Here is a 19204-nt window from a genome sequence, read left to right on the forward strand (position 1 = left end):
TTTTTTTAGAACAAAGGCAGTCTTTTCCTTGTTCACTAGAATCTTCGTTTATTTTCTTACCCAAAAAAATTATTCGGATAGAAATTAAACCACGTAGAACCAGAGCTTAACACAAAAATTTCACAAATTCCCTGTAAAATAAACCCTTATCAAATTTTACTAATCAAACTTTTCTTCTTTACTTTATTTCAAAAAATATAATCTAAAACTCTGTTTCTTCCTCCATTCTTCTTCTCCTTATATCCTCCTCACTACCAAATAACCAGTGTACAGCTTGTATAGACTGAATTCAAGATAAAGTATGGCTTCAACTTCAGCAACCAATCCAATACTATCATCAACTTTCATTGGTACTCAACTCAGTTTATCATTACCAACTCTAAAAGCATCAAAACCAGCAGCATCTCTTCCTTTATCAAAAAGAAAATCTTTAATATGTCAATCAATTCTTAATAAAAAACCAATTAAAACCCTTCATTCACAAGCAGCAATAGCTGCAATTCTATTCTCAATTTCACAAAATACACCTTCTGCAATAGCCATTGATAATAGTCCCCAATCTTCACCTCCAACTGTATATCAAGCTGAAGCCATTAAACCCATTTCTCAATCTTCATTCATTCCTCAAAACATTCTTCAAACAGCACCAAAAGTGTCAAATACACAAGATATTCCAGATGGTAATCAATGGAGGTATAGCGAATTTCTCAATGCAGTCAAAAAGGGTAAAGTTGAAAGAGTTAGGTTTAGTAAAGAAAGTGATACTCTTCAACTTACAGCAATAGATGGTAGAAGAGCTTTTGTTGCAATCCCAAATGATCCAGACGTTATTGATATTCTTGCTTCAAATGGTGTTGATATTTCAGTCTCTGAAGGTGATTCTGGTGGTGGGTTATTTAGTTTAATTGGAAATCTTATCTTCCCTGTTCTTGCATTTGCTGGTTTATTCCTACTGTTTCGTAGATCTCAAGGTGGTCATGGAGGACCAGGTGGATTAGGAGGACCCATGGATTTTGGAAGATCAAAATCTAAATTTCAAGAAGTTCCAGAAACTGGGGTTACATTTGCTGATGTTGCAGGCGCTGATCAAGCAAAATTGGAATTACAAGAGGTTGTTGATTTCCTGAGAAGCCCTGATAAATATACAGCTTTAGGCGCCAAGATTCCAAAAGGTTGTTTATTAGTTGGTCCACCTGGAACTGGGAAAACACTTTTGGCTAGAGCTGTTGCTGGTGAAGCTGGTGTTCCATTTTTTTCATGTGCAGCTTCTGAGTTTGTTGAACTGTTTGTTGGTGTTGGGGCATCTAGAGTTAGAGATTTGTTTGATAAAGCAAAGGCGAAAGCACCTTGTATTTGTGTTTATTGATGAAATTGATGCTGTGGGTAGGCAAAGAGGTGCTGGAATGGGAGGTGGAAATGATGAGAGGGAACAGACTATAAATCAACTTTTGACAGAGATGGATGGATTTTCGGGGAATACTGGAGTTATCATCTTGGCGGCCACTAACAGACCGGATGTTCTTGATGCTGCATTGTTAAGACCTGGAAGATTTGACAGACAGGTCACTGTCGATAGACCTGATGTTGCTGGTAGAGTTAAGATTCTTCAGGTATGTTCAAGATAACTTCATAATGTATAGTTTAGCTTTTGTGTTTGAAACATCAATTCATAGTAGAAAGAACTCTATGACTAAGATATAACCAGGGTTAGGTGTTGTACTTTTAGGGTTGTAGACTTGTAGTGTAGATACGAAAACTGCAAAGCTGATTTTGGAATGCTTCGAATTTAGGGTGCTGAGATAGTTAAAGTGCATCACTATGAAACACTGTACCTTGTTTTTGATATCTTCGATGATCCTTGCATTTAGCGGCAGATCAGAATAACTAGTCCATTTTTATCAAGTCAAGTGGTTTCTTGTTCAAACCAGATGCCTTCAATATAGAATAAATGCTTGGACAATTTATCATAAAATATATTTGACAAATACAGTAATGCACCATTTCAATTTCGCATGATTGATTTCAATTGTGGCTTGGAAAATTTTAATTTACTGGATCCTCCTCAATCTGATCTCCAGTTAAGGTATTGAAAGTACTTGTACTTCTTCATGTTTTGTTGTTTTTCCGTTGACTCCCTCCAGTTTAACAGGTGCACTCTAGAGGCAAGTCACTTGCAAAGGATGTGGACTTTGATAAGATTGCAAGGAGAACACCTGGTTTTACTGGAGCTGATTTGCAAAACCTGATGAATGAAGCTGCTATTTTAGCAGCTAGGCGTGATCTTAAGGAAATCAGCAAGGATGAGATATCAGATGCCCTTGAAAGGATTATAGCTGGTCCTGAGAAAAAGAATGCAGTAGTCTCAGAAGAGAAGAAGAAATTAGTAGCTTATCATGGTAAATTTGACATTTCTCTCTTGTGCTTCATTCCATTACCAACATGGTTTGCGTGAAAGTTCTTACTAACTTTGTATGTCCTCGATGATTTGCAAAATCAATGACCATTCACTCTTATAAGAAACTTCCTTATTGTCCCCTCTTCTGGTGCCACCTTGGTCTTCAGATTAATTGATTTCTTCTCTAAAAATAGTTTGAACAATTTGCAGAGGCTGGGCATGCACTGGTTGGTGCTCTCATGCCCGAATATGATCCTGTTGCCAAAATCTCTATTATCCCTCGTGGCCAAGCTGGAGGTCTCACCTTTTTCGCCCCAAGTGAAGAGAGGCTAGAGTCCGGCCTATATAGCAGAAGCTACCTCGAGAATCAGATGGCTGTTGCTCTTGGTGGAAGGTATTTTGTTTCTTACTCGCAGCCGTTTTGTTTATTACATAAATAGTACTTTCAGTAAAGTTATCCATTCGGCCAGATTTTTTTTTCTGCGCGACCTGCTCCGCCCCTTAGCTTCATACATAATGTGTCATAAATGAAATAAAGAACCTAGATATACTGGACTGATCGTTAGAGTACCAAAATGAAGCTCTGAGAAACAGTTTTTCCTTTCGGTGGGGAACAGAGTAGAAGATATATATTTGAAACATTTAAATGTGGTAAATGGAGGTTTTTTACTCTACCATTATGTGTGAAGATTAATAAAATCCAGCCATTGATATCTTTGCAGGGTAGCTGAGGAGGTAATATTTGGGACGGAGAATGTAATAACCGGAGCATCAAACGACTTCATGCAGGTTTCTCGGGTTGCAAGACAGATGGTTGAAAGATTTGGCTTCAGCAAAAAGATTGGGCAAATTGCCATTGGTGGGGGCGGTGGAAATCCCTTCTTGGGACAATCGGTAATTTAGTACTTTCTTAACTTTCTCTATATCAATCAGATCAATAAGCAGAAACAAAAAGAAGTTTACTTCCGTATACAGTTCTCATTCTTGTTCCAAAAAAGTGATTCTGCTGCACCTGATCTTCTTTGCAGATGTCATCCCAAAAAGATTATTCCATGGCTACCGCTGACATAGTGGATGCTGAGGTGAGAGAGCTAGTGGAGAAGGCGTATGCAAGAGCCACCCAGATCATTAATACCCATATTGACATTCTTCATAAACTTGCAGAACTCCTCATTGAGAAAGAGACAGTCGATGGAGAAGAGTTCATGAGCCTCTTTATCGACGGCCAAGCGGAACTTTACGTTTCCTAAATTACAAGGCGCCCAGCTAGTTCTATATCCAAATTTGTACTGTAATTTTCTTGTGTGATATTTTGAACTTGAAGATTCTGACATGAAAGAGAGGAAGGTAAATAATGAATCACATACATAGATGTAAAGAAGAAGAAAAAAGTAACAGGTGTTTACTCTCAATATAATACAATTTTCTCATTGAAGCCAAGCCAATCCCCCATATAAGTTACAGATTTTGAGTGTGTTTTCTGTATCAATGATAATAGATAATGCAATGGTGATTACATTATTAGTTGCAACTAATTTATAAGAATTGTGATTATCTTCGTTGCCTCTTTTCTTCTAATCCAGCGGCCTCATTCAACATGTCCGCTGCATCCTTGTCCATGTTCAGTTTAGCCAAGGCAACTGCCTGCATATAGAAAGCTGTGGGCCAATCAGGGTATACACATTGTGCTTGCATAGCATCCCGGAGAGCTGCATCTGGCTGGTCGCTGAGGAGATGGCAGAGACTACGTCTTGCATAAACGGTCGGTGAAACCATCGTCCCCACATCAATAAACTGCACAAAGCAAACAGAACCTAAAAACCACAAGGAAAACAATGCAAGGCGCAGTGTCATACAGATTTAAAGAAGGATTAAAAACATTCAATGAAATACCTGAGAGTAACAGTCTATAGCAGTTTTAAAATCTTTGTCACGGAAGGCGAAGTCCCCACGCTTCCTTGCTTCCAACATATCTCTCATTTGTTGTGTCCACTCTTGGAAAGATAACTGAATAAACCCACATCCAGAAAATCTCTTATAGCTTGCTACGTCTGTAAATTGTGAAGGATTCGTTCTGAACAAAAATTTACCTCATTAGTTCCTTCATCGTCTCTGTAGTGTGACGTCACCAAAATCTGATGGATAGCCGTTAGATCCATACGTTGACATGCCTCACCCATTGGGGAGAGCGGACGTTGGGGGGTCGCAGGGGCTTCCTCCTGCTTTGGTATGCCTAGCATCACATAAGATGGAACCTGCTTGCCAAGTAATTGAATTTTAAGCTCAGCTATATAGAGAGAGAGAATAAAGAGCCGATGGAGATGAAAAAGAAAAGGAAGAGCTTACTTCAGGTTTTGGCTGAAGTGGCTCCAAAGTCTCGACAAGCTTTTGCAAATTGGGTCTCTCTCTAGGTTCATACTGTAAACACTCAGAAGCAAGGCCAACAACCACAGTTGCCTCTTCTGTTGAAAATTTTCCCTCTAAATGTGAATCCATGAGGAGGAGGATGTTTTTGCCACGTATCATATCAAGAGCCTGCAAAAGAATCAAACCGTGACACATAAATGCAAGATAGACAAGCTGATTTCTATATCAAACAAGAGTTAACTTGAATCAATAAAAGGACTAGAAAGATACAACATCAGTGTTTTTAAGCTTCAACAGTCTTTCTAAATATCCAAGGTACTCACATGACTTGGAGGGATATGCTTTCCACTAAGAAGATCCAAGAGAATAGTGCCACAGCTGAAGATTACACTTTCAGGGGTAACCCTTCCTGCAGAAGAAACAATTAGACAAGTGTACAGGTAATAGACAAATTTGATATTGTATGTCAAAGCTCCAATTATAGGAGCCATAAACCTCCAATATCTCAAAAGAAAACATGCTTTCTTTAAGAGATTGATACTGTAGAAAATATGCTTTAGAACCAGGACAGATGAAAGAAATACATACCGTTCCTTAGATACTCTGGAGGGGTGTAAGCAAGATTCGTGCTGTAACTCTTTCCGTCCCTACTATTTTTCATGAGACCAAAACAAGAAAGCCGAGGATCACCATCCTACAAAAAAAAAAAAATCAGCACCATATATGGCACGGTGATAACCACACTTTCAAATCCCACGTAACTAATTACTATTTGTCATCTCCCAATAAGAAATACGAAGAATAACGACTATATATCACAAAAAAGAAGCATGTAAGCATTAAATTAGACGAAAGGGATGCGTAACAAAACCTCATCAAAGAGAACCCGGTAAGCATTCAGGTCATGATACAGTTTATGCCCTTTGGTACTACAATACTCTAAGGCCTCAGCAATGTACAGAGCAACTCTTAGACGCATGGCCCACTCAATAGTTTGACTTTCCCCTGTCAAGAAAAGACAAACTTGGATTAAATAACAGATACAAGAGTCATTCATATCAACACGGAATTGTAATTGATTTTGAATTGAATTCTGTTCAACTACACAGAATTAACCTGTACTCTACCCCCTTGGCAAAAAACAATTCTGACTCTTTTTTCAATACATATCATTCAAATAGTAAAAGAGAAGTCATTCGTAGATGATAACTGATACCCTAGCTTCCCAGGGTGTCCGAAGAAGCAAGGTTGGAGTGACAAGGAGAGTAAGCACCTACGCATTTTAATGATCCGCTACGCAATTCATATGTTTAAGTTTTGGCACACTATTTCACACTCATATGCAATGCCTTAAAAGTTTAAATGTTGAAAAAACTTCGCAAAACAGCAACTGCATCTTTTATGTTTTGGATTTGTTAATTGACTGGGAACCTTAAGTTATGGACTGGAGGGATATCCTTATTACAGCAAAAGCATGTTCAGACTCATTGGCTGCAAATCTTAAAGATTCGGGTTTAAAGTTGCTATATAATGGTCCCAAAAGGAGATAGCCAGCACAACATTTGAGCCGATAAAGTTGATTCTAAGGCAGTGGTGTCAAAATCTAAAACAAACTGACAAAGAAATTGATGCACTCCTCAAAGCCAAAAGATAACACGTACAACAAATGAACAAGAACAATTCATTGACCTTGTACATTATCATATTCCTCTAGTGCATTGATTAGCCGCTAGAAATAAAACAAAACATTGACCTTGGAGAATTGATGACTAGTGATCTTTGACAATTTAAGACTAATTTTCCTCTTGGATTATTAAATTTGCCTTACACCACTAAAAACAATTTGACTTTTCTCTCTTTTTATTCTAATCAAATTCTTTAGTTTTGAATTCTGGCTTATACTCAGCTTACTTCCTTAGAGTCTCAAGGATATTCTCTCAATACTATATTCAATTAGAACATTTATCCCTTCTTACAAGATAAAAATTTACAAATGGATTGAGAATCTTTAAGTTTGAAAAGGGTTTCTCCATGTCACCACAATCGTGCGTCGCATAATAATTTTTACTGCACTCTCGCACTAAACTATACCTAGTATTAGTATAAATACCTTATGAAAAGTAATCAGAAAAGCCTAAAGAGAAAATGTATTCCACATAGAGCCAAAAAATAATTGACAGCAAACTTTGATAGCGAAACATTGCTGTAGTTTTCTACCGACTTTTCTCAGATTCTTTCTTCTTCCGTAAAGACTACTAACATTTTCTTTTGCAACTCAAAAAAAGCTAAACATGGGCAGCTCTAAAAGTATCTCAAAACATTAAAATCAATCTGATAAGCACCTAAAAAGTAATCTATATATGGATTCTACTAAAAGTTTATACTAATCTAAGACTAAGAAACCCAATAGCCATTAATAACCAACAAAAATAGGAGTAATTAAACTTACAGTGAAATAAATGCTTTGCAAGGGTATCATTAGGCATATACTCAGCAACAAGCAATCTCTCATCCCCGTCACAACAGTACCCAATCAGATTAGCTAGTCTTCTATGTCTCAACCTCCCAACCCCAGATGCTTCTTCCTGAAGAACACAAACCCCAAATTAAATCAATAATTAAGCATTGGAAATTGATAACGGAAAGAAAGAGCAACACGTACCACAAATTGTTTAGGATCAGGCCAAGCTAACTTAGTAAATTTCTTAACAGCGATCCAACGACGATTTTGAAGACGACCCTTATAAACAAGATTAGGGGCTTTTTCACCACTCTCTGAAACTATATAATCTGAACTGAAATTATTAGTAGCAGCTTTAAGGTCTGTGAAAGAATACTCAGAAAACACTGGTGTTACACCTCCAACAACACCACCACCACCACCTTGGTCAGAATCACCACCAGTAGTATTTATTATAGACGGATTTAATGATAACCCTCGATTTTTCTGCAGTTTTTCTGGATGGGTTTCTCTTAAAAATGACGACTGGCAACAACCCATCTCTCCAGTTTCTTCCTCCCTCTCACAACAACAACAATTTTGCTCTTCTTCTTTTGGTGGGTAGTCTTAAAAGTGAATAATAATACAATACATAGAGAGAGGAGATCGATGATTGATTGTAGTTTGGTTTTTCTTCTGATGTATCTCCTCTGAAGTGTCTGAAATGATTCTTTCTCTTTTGTTTTGTCTGTGCTGTTGCTTATCCGTCCGTGTGTGTATAGTCTGTAAAGAAAGAAAGAGAGAGATCTAAAACAGTGAGAATCAAAAATGAGATTTTCTTCTTGTGCTGTTTCTACTACTAGTAGAAGTAATCTCTCTATCTTCTTCTTGAGTTGCCTTCTTCTTATATCAAGTGTTGCTGTTGTTGGTGGTGTTTTTCTCTCTTTTTTTTCTGAGTTCTACTCATTTTCTCTTTTCTTTCTTGGCTTTCTTTCTACAATGACTTGTCTCTCTCTCTCATCTCTGTCTGTCGTGACGAGCGGAGAAAAGTTTTTTCTATTTTTATTTTTATTTTCTATTTTTCTAACATTTTGTTATGATATTTATTAATAATAAATTATCTACAGCCGTAGTACTTCACAATGAACAGTGTTGTGATATGAATCGACCATTCCTCTCTTTTTATCAGGTTAATCAAGGAAAGAAAGGTCCATTCATTGTTGTCATATAAACAAAACGTTCACGTATGGTTTCCGTGGAGATAAATTTTACTGTCATACTAGAGATTTCCCTAGAGAGGGTCGAGCCTACTTTTCAAGCTTCAGTTACTCTCCCTTTCTTTTAAAAGAAAACGCAATGTAAAAATATCTTACCAGAAAATTACATCCTAACAACAGTTTTTACTAGGACTATACTAATGTGACCAACTGTGTGTCACAGAGATAATGGAAAAACTAAAGCAAACTAGATTCTAAGAAAACTGACCAACTCTAGAGATACAGCAAAGAAGTTCACCAATTGAATCTTTTCATTGTGATGATTAAATGGTATTACTTGGAGAGAATTGATTTCTTTTAAATCCAATTAACAATTCTGCCCAAGATGACATTATTTGGAAAGAACAGATTTTTTGTAAATCAATTAATAATTTTGCCAAGACCGTGGAGTTGACATCAAAAATAAGATCCATCCATCTCTCAGGGTTTTGGGTGTATGTGGTTTTTCATCCACACATAGTATTTCTTTCCTGGTCACGAACAAGAGAGGCCAGATCATACTATTACAACATTGCTCGATCAAACTCGCAAGTTTTGATGTCTCAAACTCGCTGTCAATGTTTAATGTACAAAACTATACCTTAATTTCTAGTCCACTAAAGTCAAGTCTCGGACTAGGATTAGAGTACGGTAGTTGAGTATCAGACATCACTGAATAACCCTCGAAGATTAAAAACTGAAGAATAAACGAAAATATTCGAGAACTTCATCACCAAAGAGGTGTGAGAAGATTAGACCTATTTACTCACAATATTTACGGCTCTATCTTATGAGACTATGTCGTATGACTTTAATATATTTAACATTGTAAATAAGAAATTTCGAGTTCAAGCTTGTCTTAGTTTAACTGTCGAAATATAATTCAAGCAATGGATGTTCTAGATCCTTAACAATCTTAGTTAAAAACAATTTATTGTTCAAAAATATTTTTATTTCAAGTTGATCATTTTGAAATTGCCCAAGCAACAGTGTATACTGTATATGGCTATTAGGAATGTTTCAGTTTAATTATTTGAGAAAAAGAACTGTTTGGCGCTATGTGAATATACTTGTATGGTTTACCAAAGTCAGTCTGAATTTGGCAGATTGTAAAGCTTCGAAAAACCCGGTTTGCAAACCATTTGTATCTGAATTCGAGAACTAGGTAGGTTCACAAACCCGATTTGTAAACCACTACCAACTGACTTTCGCGAACTTCCAAGGTTTGCAAACCCTTGTGGCCTAAATTTCGCGAACTGCTAAGGTTTGCAACCCTAGTACCCTGACTTCGCGAATTGTTAGAGGTTTGCAAACTTGTCTGATTCCAGTGTTACCAGAACTTCCAAGGTTTGCAAACCCTTGTGGCCTAAATTTAGTATGCGTACCCGTTTGCATACTAATTCAACTGAGTTCAGTCGTGAACGATAGTATGCGTACCCATTCGCATACCGACAGACAAACCAAGTCCGGAACTCTAAGTATGCGTATCCGTTTACGTACTTGAGTGGGTTAAGTTCTAAAATCGGTTTGTTTATGAACAAATACATTTATATAATAAGGAATGCAATCTTTTTCAAACCGTTACTATAGTGTTCATGAATTGATTCGAGTGAATCAAAATCGATTTTGCTTCAATTGTGTCTTGTATACTTTTATGAGAATATAAACAATTGAAAAACTCTACAACTAGTTTCATTTGAGTCATTTGAACTAGTTGTGATAAAGATGAACAAGGTTGATATGAAAGTGTTCATATGGCTAACTTCGGTTAACTATTGTTGAGCCAACCAAGTATACACGTTTAGGTACGGTTACCTATATCTAAATGAAGGCACATTTCGTTTGTGTATAACAAGCTAAGTTCAATCTAGCGATTGAAAGATATTAGCTTGACTCTAATCAGGGTTTCTTATAACAGTGAATATTGAATGTTTTGTTACCAAGGTAACATTGATTGCAAACCCTGATTTGAAGACTATATAAGGGAGAACTCCAGCAACCGGGAATCCTAATCCCCACACTTCCTGTGTGATACTAGTTGCGACTAGAGTCGATTATCCTTTAACCTAGGTTTTTCTAAAACCATTATAGGTTAACGACTTGAAGACTTCATTGGGATTCTGAAGCCAGACCCAAATATTTTCTATATAGTTGCGTGTTCTGATCTTACTTTGTTCTATCGTATTGAGTATTATCTTCTCTAAGATTTGCTCGAGATTTAATCTCTGATAGGTAAGATAAAAAGTAGTCACAAACATCTTCGTCTCATCGTTTGTGATTCCACAATATCTTATTTCGCTACCATACGATTAAGATTATTGTGAGGTGATTGATATTACTAGGTTGTTCTTCGGGAATATAAGTCGGGTGTATCAATTGGTTCCTGTTCATCTTGATTTATCAAAAGACGGGACAAAAACTCGTAGGTATTTCTGTGAGAGACAGACTTATATATTCAATAGACTTTTCTGTGTGAGACAGATTTGTTTATGAAGTCTTCAACTTTGGGTCGTAGCAACTCTTAGTTGTGGGTGATAGACACATTTATGTGTCTATTTTGTTCTCAGTGTTATGTATTGTTAGTTCTCGATATTGTACTAATTATGGTGTTTTTGTGTTTGGATAGGTGTTTTTGGAGAAATACATTTGTGTGGAAAAAGTTGCTCGAAAAGTGCTATTTGGATCCCCCAGAGAAAATTACTAAAGGCACCCCAGAAATGCATTGAAAACACCCCAGAAAAAGTTGCCAGGGGCACCCCGAAAGAAACGTGTTATCCGCACCCTATCACTGGATAAGGGCAATCATCACCATCTTCTTCACTGTTTAAAGAATACGTTTTGGTGGGAAAATAATTTCAGATTGCGTAACTTCCTGTGTTGATTTCTGGGCTGATTTGTTGGGATCTTTTCGCTGGAATTGATTGGGAATATCCTGTTGCATTAAAACAGGAATGATATGCAAGAAGATTTCACGTGATAAATACTTGATATTCTGGAATTGATTATGGGAGATATGTGAACTGTGAGAGAAGATTTTACTCTCTGGAATATATTCTATAAGGTAAGAAGATATTCCCGATAATATTTTCCTTAATGCCGAGTAATGAAAAATATTTGTAGTTATGGAAGATATTTCTTGTGTATGAGAGGCTATATAAGGTGCTGAGGAGGTTTAGACGAGGGAATGAAGAGTTAGGGGAAGAAACAGAGCGTATAATAGAAAGGTGCAGAGAGTTTTTCTGTTTTATAATATTTTCACCTCTTGTAAGCACTTTTGAGCAATGAAAAATTTTTCTTAGTGTGTTTTCACCATGTGGAGCTAAACCCCATCATTGGGACGACGGAGGAAGCAACTTTTCATGATTGTGGTAAATGAAATAATTCTTTTATTGACTATTTGCATTGATTTAATTGCTTTATGATTTCTATTAATTATTTGTTATTTTGTTAGATGTCGCATGCTTAGTTCTAAATGTTTTAGATGCGTCATGCTCTTAACTTACAAATAATATTTTACAAAATCTATTTTTGGCAAAGAACTAGAGTCACAACTTCTTTTGTTTGAGCTATATTGTCTAGAGTTAATGACTGAACCATAACAATATGAAAAGTAGTGGAATCCCGCGTCTCTTCATCTTGTGACAAATTGTGTGTATATATTTTTTCTTATTTTCTTTATTAAGTCTTAAAACAAATTCTCAACAAATCTAAGTGAACGAATCATCTTACTACAACAACTTTGAAAAACCACATCAATTTTTGGCGCCGCCGACGCGGATTTGTTTATAAATTTGTTTTTAGGTTTTCTTTTTATTATTTTTGTTCTTTTTTATGTGTTTTGGTATTTCTTATTTTCTTTCAGGTTTGGAGCTAAGCTAAAGAAAAAACAAAGTGTTGAAAAGAAAAGCGAAGCTAAAGAAGGAAACAAAGAAGGGATCTAAAAGAAGTAAAGAAGAAGATTTTGTATATAGTTAATTTATTTTTATTTTATTTTTATAAATTGTATATACGATTTTGTTTTTGTAATTCTTATTTTTATTTTTGGATATTTTCATTTTTTGGACATTTGGACATATTTTTTTTAAAAACCCTACGGAAGGGTAGCTTTAAATAAACTGCACAGAGAAGGACGGCGATTACGATATCGCCTCGGCCCCTCGGGTTCGTACATGACATAGGAGTCGTGGTCCGAGTCGACTTCAACGGTTCATCCCCCGTCTGGAACGGGAGGTAAGAATCCTAAACACCCGCGAATCTCCTGTCAGCGGGTTTACTAGATGATTTTGTATGCATATATGTTGAGGAATCGAATATGGCTGTTTTAATTTCCTAGTAAAGGGCAAGGCCTGGCCATACAAGATAAGGGTTCGGATTTCATCACCATTCTCTTCTTTCCCGCCTTAGGAAACGAAACCAAACGCGAACCTAAGCCTAAAATTTTGACTAGAACGAGACCGATAGGGTAACGAGCTTAATAGGAAAGTCATTCGAGAAATATTGGTTACTCTTTTAAGCATACTTCGAAGTTCATGATGGTTTCTGTGAGTTGAATACGTGACTGCGCCGCCTTGTAATAGCGGTGAGGCCTTGGGTATCAAAGCTCCACTGAGCTTCCCTCGCCCCTATTCAACTTGCTTTGACTCGGATTGATTCCAGAGGGGTTTGCTTAAATTGTAACGAATTCCCTTTCGAAGGATTAGAAGCTGGTCTAGAAACAATCTAAGTGGAGCCATCATTATTTTTGTTTGCTAGACAAAATAGGCTTGTTGTGGTCGAGTCAGCATTCTTTGTGCTTGTTTAGAATTCCCCTGCAGTTAGGATGTCGAACTGGTATTATAATAGCCAATACAATGAGTATCCGACTGAGCAGCTTGGACATTATCCTTTTTATGACCATAGTGTGAATAGTAATTGGGAACGCGAAACTTTTGAAGGTTACGGGTCATACCATGGTGAGCCCAATTACTATCCACATGCGCACCGGTCATACGAGCAAGAAGACTATAACATTAGTTCCTCGTCTTTGGAGGATGCAATGAAACCATTGAAAAGTAGTCCTTTTTATGATCCTTATGATAATTCCTCTTTACTAGAGTCAACACGTAAATTAGCTGAGTCGACACGTAAGTTAGCAGAAATGAATAACTTAGTTTTCGACAAAAGAGAACTTTCTATAGAGGAATCCCTCAAGCTGATGGCTGAGACGAACGAAAGACTTGCTCGAAATTTCCAATATAGTGTTTCCAATAATACCCTTAAAAATGAGGATAGTTATTTGCATAATCAAGATGACGAGGTTAGAATTGGTAACACTACTTGTTTTGATGAGGTTCGATCATTTTCATGTTATTATAATGATGATTATGATGAGGATAGTATCGATGAAGAACATGAAATATGTAGGCATAGTAATCAGGAATTTGTTACACCGAGTGAGCTTTATAATGATAGTACTGTTTTTAGTACAAATCCAAATAATTTTACTAATTATTCAACTATTCAAAAGGACGAGGATTTGACTAGAGATACCCCCGTTTTAGATGATGTAGTATTTCCTGTCTACGAAGCCGATGATAGTTTTGAGGAACGAGTTTATTCTGAGAATATTGTTTTAGAGTCTAGAAATTTAGAAACACTAGACTTAGAAAAAGAAAATGAACTCGTAGAAATGAGTGAGGATGAACCCGACTTAGAAGAATCAATTGACCATTTTCGGGAATCCGATGACCTAGAAATTAGGGAAGTTGTGACTAGTCTTTCTAGAGACACAGAAAACTCTAAGTTTGGGGGTGATTATCATTCTTCGTGTGCTTTAACTCTTAAAAAGTTCCCTCGTGTAGGACTTGACATTTGTGCCTCAACCATCTTACAAGATTATCTTCGTATACTTTTTCCTGAACCTAATGATGTCCAAAGAGAAGCTCAGTTGTTAGAAACCCATCCTCTGGTTGATGTGGTTAACCCAGGCTATGATACCAAGATTGACTATGTTTTCCCACCAAATACTTTTCTTCCAATTGTGGGAACATTTGATTTTAAGATGTGTCGGTTATTAAGTTTTGAGACTAAACTTAATTACTTTAGGAGAATAGGGTCGACACATTTGCTTAAGGAATACCAACTCTTTCATTGTGGTCAGTTTTGTGAGTCAAGTCTAATTGACTTTAAGGATCCGCAGTTGTTCAGGTTATTGTTATGTGCTTCTAAGTTCCTACTTGAGTATTTCCAGACTCTACAACCCGATCTTAAGAATCCTTCTTTTGAGGTAGTCCAGCCTATGAAAGAATTTTATTTAGACCCTTTTATAGAGCCTGAACCTGAGCCACAACTAGAGATAGTTGTCTTAAACAAAAAGTTAAATAAGGGTATGTTCGGTATCTTCTTGGTCTGTTGCAGTTTCCTCTTCTTGTGGTTAGCACTTTTTGATCCAAATGACCCACAATTATTCCGACTACTTCTATATGATTCTATGAGGTGACTAATTCCTTCCGATGTCTGGCCGAAGACTTTAAACTTAACACTTCTTGGGAGGTAACCCAATCTCATGCAATACGGTAATATCTTTCCTTAACCGTTTTGCTTCAAATGGTAACAGTTTCTCCTTGTTCATATGATTTTAATTTTATCTTTAAAACATTGAGGACAATGTTAGATTTAAGTTTGGGGGTATGGGAGAAACTTTTTAGTTGCATTTTTGAAAATTCTAGCGTCACATGGTATCCAGTTAGCTAAGTTTACATACTGTTTCTCACCGAAAAGATAGAAATTGGAATGCTAGAGATAACAACTTATTGAGACATTAGAGAAAAAGACATTGAGATCTTTGAAATTCAGGAGAGAACTTGTTCTTTTTAGAGGGTAACCGTGATGGACCTAACCATCCATGATGGAAAGGCAAGTAGGCCAGGAAATGCCAGAAAGACAAAGAAACCTCGCAATGTAGTCTTGGTTACTGGATTACGACTCTCTCTCAGTAGAAACTTATCATCATCAACAGACAGAGCGACATCAAAATCTATGAAGAAAGTTGAAGAAGTTTAAGGTTTAGAAGCAACAATAGAAAAGAATAAGAATAATTCAAAAATCAAGACTCAGAAGTTATAAGAGCAAATGATATAAGTTGTTGGAATTCATGATACCACAAGTTGCGAAGATCCAAGTTTTAAAGTCCTTCTATCATGGCCATGTAAATTTTTGTCTTGTAAAAAAAAAAATGAAAAAAATGAAACATCATTACGTTCTTTTTGTTCAATAAGGTCATAGGGAAGTAGAAATTTATAAGTCAAGCAAGAAATCGAAGAGAAGAGTTAATTGTCAAGGTTCTATGAGGTTCGAGAATTTATCATCAACAGTTGAATACCGAAGAAGACGTTGTTTCTACTGAGCACTATGAGAGAGTCGAAGAAAGATGCATTCTAGTTGTTTTGTTAGTCTTCTTTCAATCTGGCACAAGATCTTTCTAGCACTGGTTTAACTCATCACACATAATTAGTCCAGCTGTGTAGCAGATGTCCCTCTCATTTTTATCTCTCTCCTAATCTTATCTAGCTGTAAAGCAGCGGACGCATCTTACAATGTTTATCTATCTATGTATCGGATGTCTCTTTATCTAGCAGTGTTGCGGATGTGTCTCCCCTTTTCTTCAGTCAGCCTTAGATCTGGCACCTTTATTTTCTTTCGCATTCTAGTTATTTGGAGATAGTTTGAGAAATTGTATGTCCTCGTAGCTCTTTGGATACTTGTGACCAATTAGAAGTCATGGTTTTTGTGGGCACACCTCTGGTAAACCCTCCCGAGATTAACTCGGTTTTATTTTATTTTTTTAGATTTAATTTGCTCGAGACTAGCAAATAATAAGTTTGGGGGTATTTGATAGACACATTTATGTGTCTATTTTGTTCTCAGTGTTCTGTATTGTTAGTGCTCGATATTGTACTAATTATGGTGTTTTTGTGTTTGGATAGGTGTTTTTAGAGAAATACATTTGTGTGGAAAAAGTTGCTTGAAAAGGCTATTTGGACCCCCGGAGAAAATTACTAAAGGCACCCCAGAAATGCATTGAAAACACCCCAGAAAAAGTTGCCCGGGGCACCCCGAAAGAAACGTGTTATCCGCACCCTATCACTGGATAAGGGGCAATCATCACCATCTTCTTCATTGTTTAAAGAATACATTTTGGCGGGAAAATAATTTCAGATTGCGTAACTTCCTGTGTTGATTTCTGGGCTGATTTGTTGGGATCTTTTCGCTGGAATTGATTGGGAATATCATGTTGCATTAAAACATGAATAGTATGCAAGAAGATTTCACGTGATAAATACTTGATATTCTGGAATTGATTATGGGAGATACGTGAACTGTGAGAGAAGATTTTACTCTCTGGAATATATTCTATAAGGTAAGAAGATATTCCCAATAATATTTTCCTTAATGCCGAGTAATGAAAAATATTTGTAGTTATGGAAGAGATTTCTTGTGCATGAGAGGCTATATAAGGTGTTGAGGAGTTCTAGACGAGGGAATGGAGAGTTGGGGGAAGAAACAGAGCGTATAATAGAAAGGTGCAGAGAGTTTTTTTGTTTTATAATATTTTCACCTCTTGTAAGCACTTTTGAGCAATGAAAAATTATTCTAAGTGTGTTTTCACCATGTAGAGCTAAACCCCATCACTGGGACGACGGAGGAAGCAACTTTTTATGATTGTGGTAAATGAATTAATTCTTTTATTGACTATTTGCATTGATTTAATTGCTTTATGATTTCTATTAATTATTTGTTATTTTGTTAGATGTCGCATGCTTAGTTCTAAATGCTTTAGATGCGTCATGCTTTTAACTTACAAATAATATTTTACGAAATCTATTTTTGGCAAAGAACTAGAGTTACAACTTCTTTTGTTTGACCTATATTGTCTAGAGTTAATGACTGAACCATAACAATATGAAAAGTAGTGGAATCCCGCGTCTCAGCGTCTCTTCATCTTGTGACAAATTTTGTGTTTATATTTTTCCTTATTTTCTTTATTAAGTCTTAAAACAAATTCTCAACAAATCTGAGTGAACGAATCATCTTACTACAACAGCTTTGAAAAACCACATCAGTGGGTGAGATCGGCTAAGGGAATCAAGTGCGTAGAGTCTTGCTGGGATTCAGAGGCGTAAGGAGCGCGACTGTACCTTAATCAGTGTGATATTGGTTAGGGCTCAACTACATTTCAGTCTGAAGTTAACTTGTAGTAGGCTAGAGTCTGTAGCAGCTTAATACAATGTGGTGTTCAAATCTGGACTAGGTCCCGGGGGTTTTCTGCATTTGCGGTTTCCTCGTTAACAAAAATTCTGGTGTTTGTGTTATTTCTTTTCCGCATTATATTTTTATATAATTGAAATATCACAGGTTGTACGTAATTCAATAAATTGGTAAATCCAACCTTTGGTTGTTGATTGAAATAGATAATGGACCGTGAACCATGAAAACTTTTTAAAGTTTTTGTTTAGGGTTTAGTTATCCGGTACCCTATTTATATTCATTTGTGATCAAAATGCCCTTCACTCCTTTCTATTTGAAAGATACAGTTTCATGACTCCTGTAACTAGAGGTACCACTAAAAGAGACGCATCAGAAGCAGTTAATGTGTATCTTTGTGAAGGAATTCAATCCGCAAGGAAGAAAAAGTAGAAATCTACAAATTATGAAAAAGGTTCTTCCTCTAACCGTTTTTTGTCTATTTTTCTAGATGATAATAACTTTAGGGATATGGTGAAGGATTTCATCAGTAAAAGAAACGATTTAAAATCTCAAATCATGTTATCTTTGGAAAGGATAGATCACTATGAACAAATGTTATCTCTGACAAAGAACACCTTGTGTGAACTGAAAAGAGAACTTAGTGAGTTAACTGATATTTCTGAAGATCTGGAGGAATTAAATGATCCCATAATCAATGAGTTCTTCAATAATGAGAAGGAATTCTGAGTAGATTCCCTGAGAAAGCTCTCAATGTCTAGGAAACTTCTTATGGGAATTTATTTTTGTGTTTTAAGAAGGATAACTAGGGTTTGGAATAGCCTATAATGTGATTACACATTGCTATTTCCAACGATTTTCATCTTGCAATGTTTTTAGATTTATTTAAATTCTAAAGTTTATTTGGAAAATTGTTTTGCAGTATTAATCTTTATTTATTTTATATATTGCAAATTATGTTATGGGATATGTGTGTTTGCGCCCGTGAACTATGATTGTCCCATATATGTCAAAAGTTAAGTCTATTGTGTAATTATGCAAATAGTGATGGAAAATAGAATAAACTTTTGAATTGCAAAGATTAAGTCTATGGTATCATTATGCAAATATTGATGAATAATAGAATTGTTAGAGCACTGCTCGGTCGAACTCGCAGCATTGCTATCTCAAGCTTGTTTGTCAAGTTTAGTTGCCAAAACTATAAGTCTTGATTTCTAATCTACTTATATCTAAGTCTCGGATTAGGATATAAAGTTTAGTTGAGCATTAGACTTCACGACGTTAATCGATTGAAGACGAAGAACTACTAAGGGGAGCTTGTGGAACTTCAGCAACAAAAGGTATGTAGAGACTTGAACTCACTTATCACTCAAAAGTTTATCTACTCTATCTCCTATTTAAGACAAAAGTCGTATAGATATATAGACTTCAATTATGCACATTTGATATTTCGAGTTGAGTTTAACTCGCTTACATATTTCTCGAAATATGTGTTGGTAAGCT

The 19204-nt window shown here is 36.2% G+C and overlaps 1 protein-coding gene and 1 pseudogene across 1 annotated transcript; one reads left to right on the plus strand and one right to left on the minus strand.

Annotated features, from left to right (window-relative positions):
• The first annotated feature begins 94 nt into the window (after positions 1 to 94).
• Positions 95 to 3825, plus strand: LOC113356981 (annotated as a pseudogene).
• Positions 3744 to 8234, minus strand: LOC113356982 (serine/threonine-protein kinase BSK1-like). Its single transcript, XM_026600227.1, has 9 exons — positions 7425 to 8234; positions 7212 to 7347; positions 5634 to 5767; positions 5351 to 5456; positions 5086 to 5171; positions 4742 to 4930; positions 4486 to 4650; positions 4289 to 4402; positions 3744 to 4189 (listed from the first exon to the last, which is right to left on the minus strand). Exons 1-9 carry the CDS (start codon positions 7761 to 7763, stop codon positions 3947 to 3949), a joined length of 1512 nt encoding a protein of 503 aa, XP_026456012.1. The 5' UTR covers positions 7764 to 8234; the 3' UTR covers positions 3744 to 3946.
• Between the last annotated feature and the right edge of the window lie 10970 nt (positions 8235 to 19204).

This window comes from Papaver somniferum, chromosome 3 (genome assembly GCF_003573695.1).
Source record: "Papaver somniferum cultivar HN1 chromosome 3, ASM357369v1, whole genome shotgun sequence".
NCBI classification, from domain to species: domain Eukaryota; kingdom Viridiplantae; phylum Streptophyta; class Magnoliopsida; order Ranunculales; family Papaveraceae; genus Papaver; species Papaver somniferum.

Bases quoted from the DNA above. Each gene is read 5' to 3' on its own strand.
- LOC113356982 (XM_026600227.1), bottom strand. From the start codon at position 7,763: ATGGGTTGTTGCCAGTCGTCATTTTTAAGAGAAACCCATCCAGAAAAA. The intron at 4,931-5,085 runs GTGAGTACCTTG...ATTCTTTTGCAG, and splicing joins AGCATATCCCTCCAAGTCAT to GCTCTTGATATGATACGTGG. The intron at 4,403-4,485 runs GTAAATTTTTGT...GGGTTTATTCAG, and splicing joins ACGATGAAGGAACTAATGAG to TTATCTTTCCAAGAGTGGAC.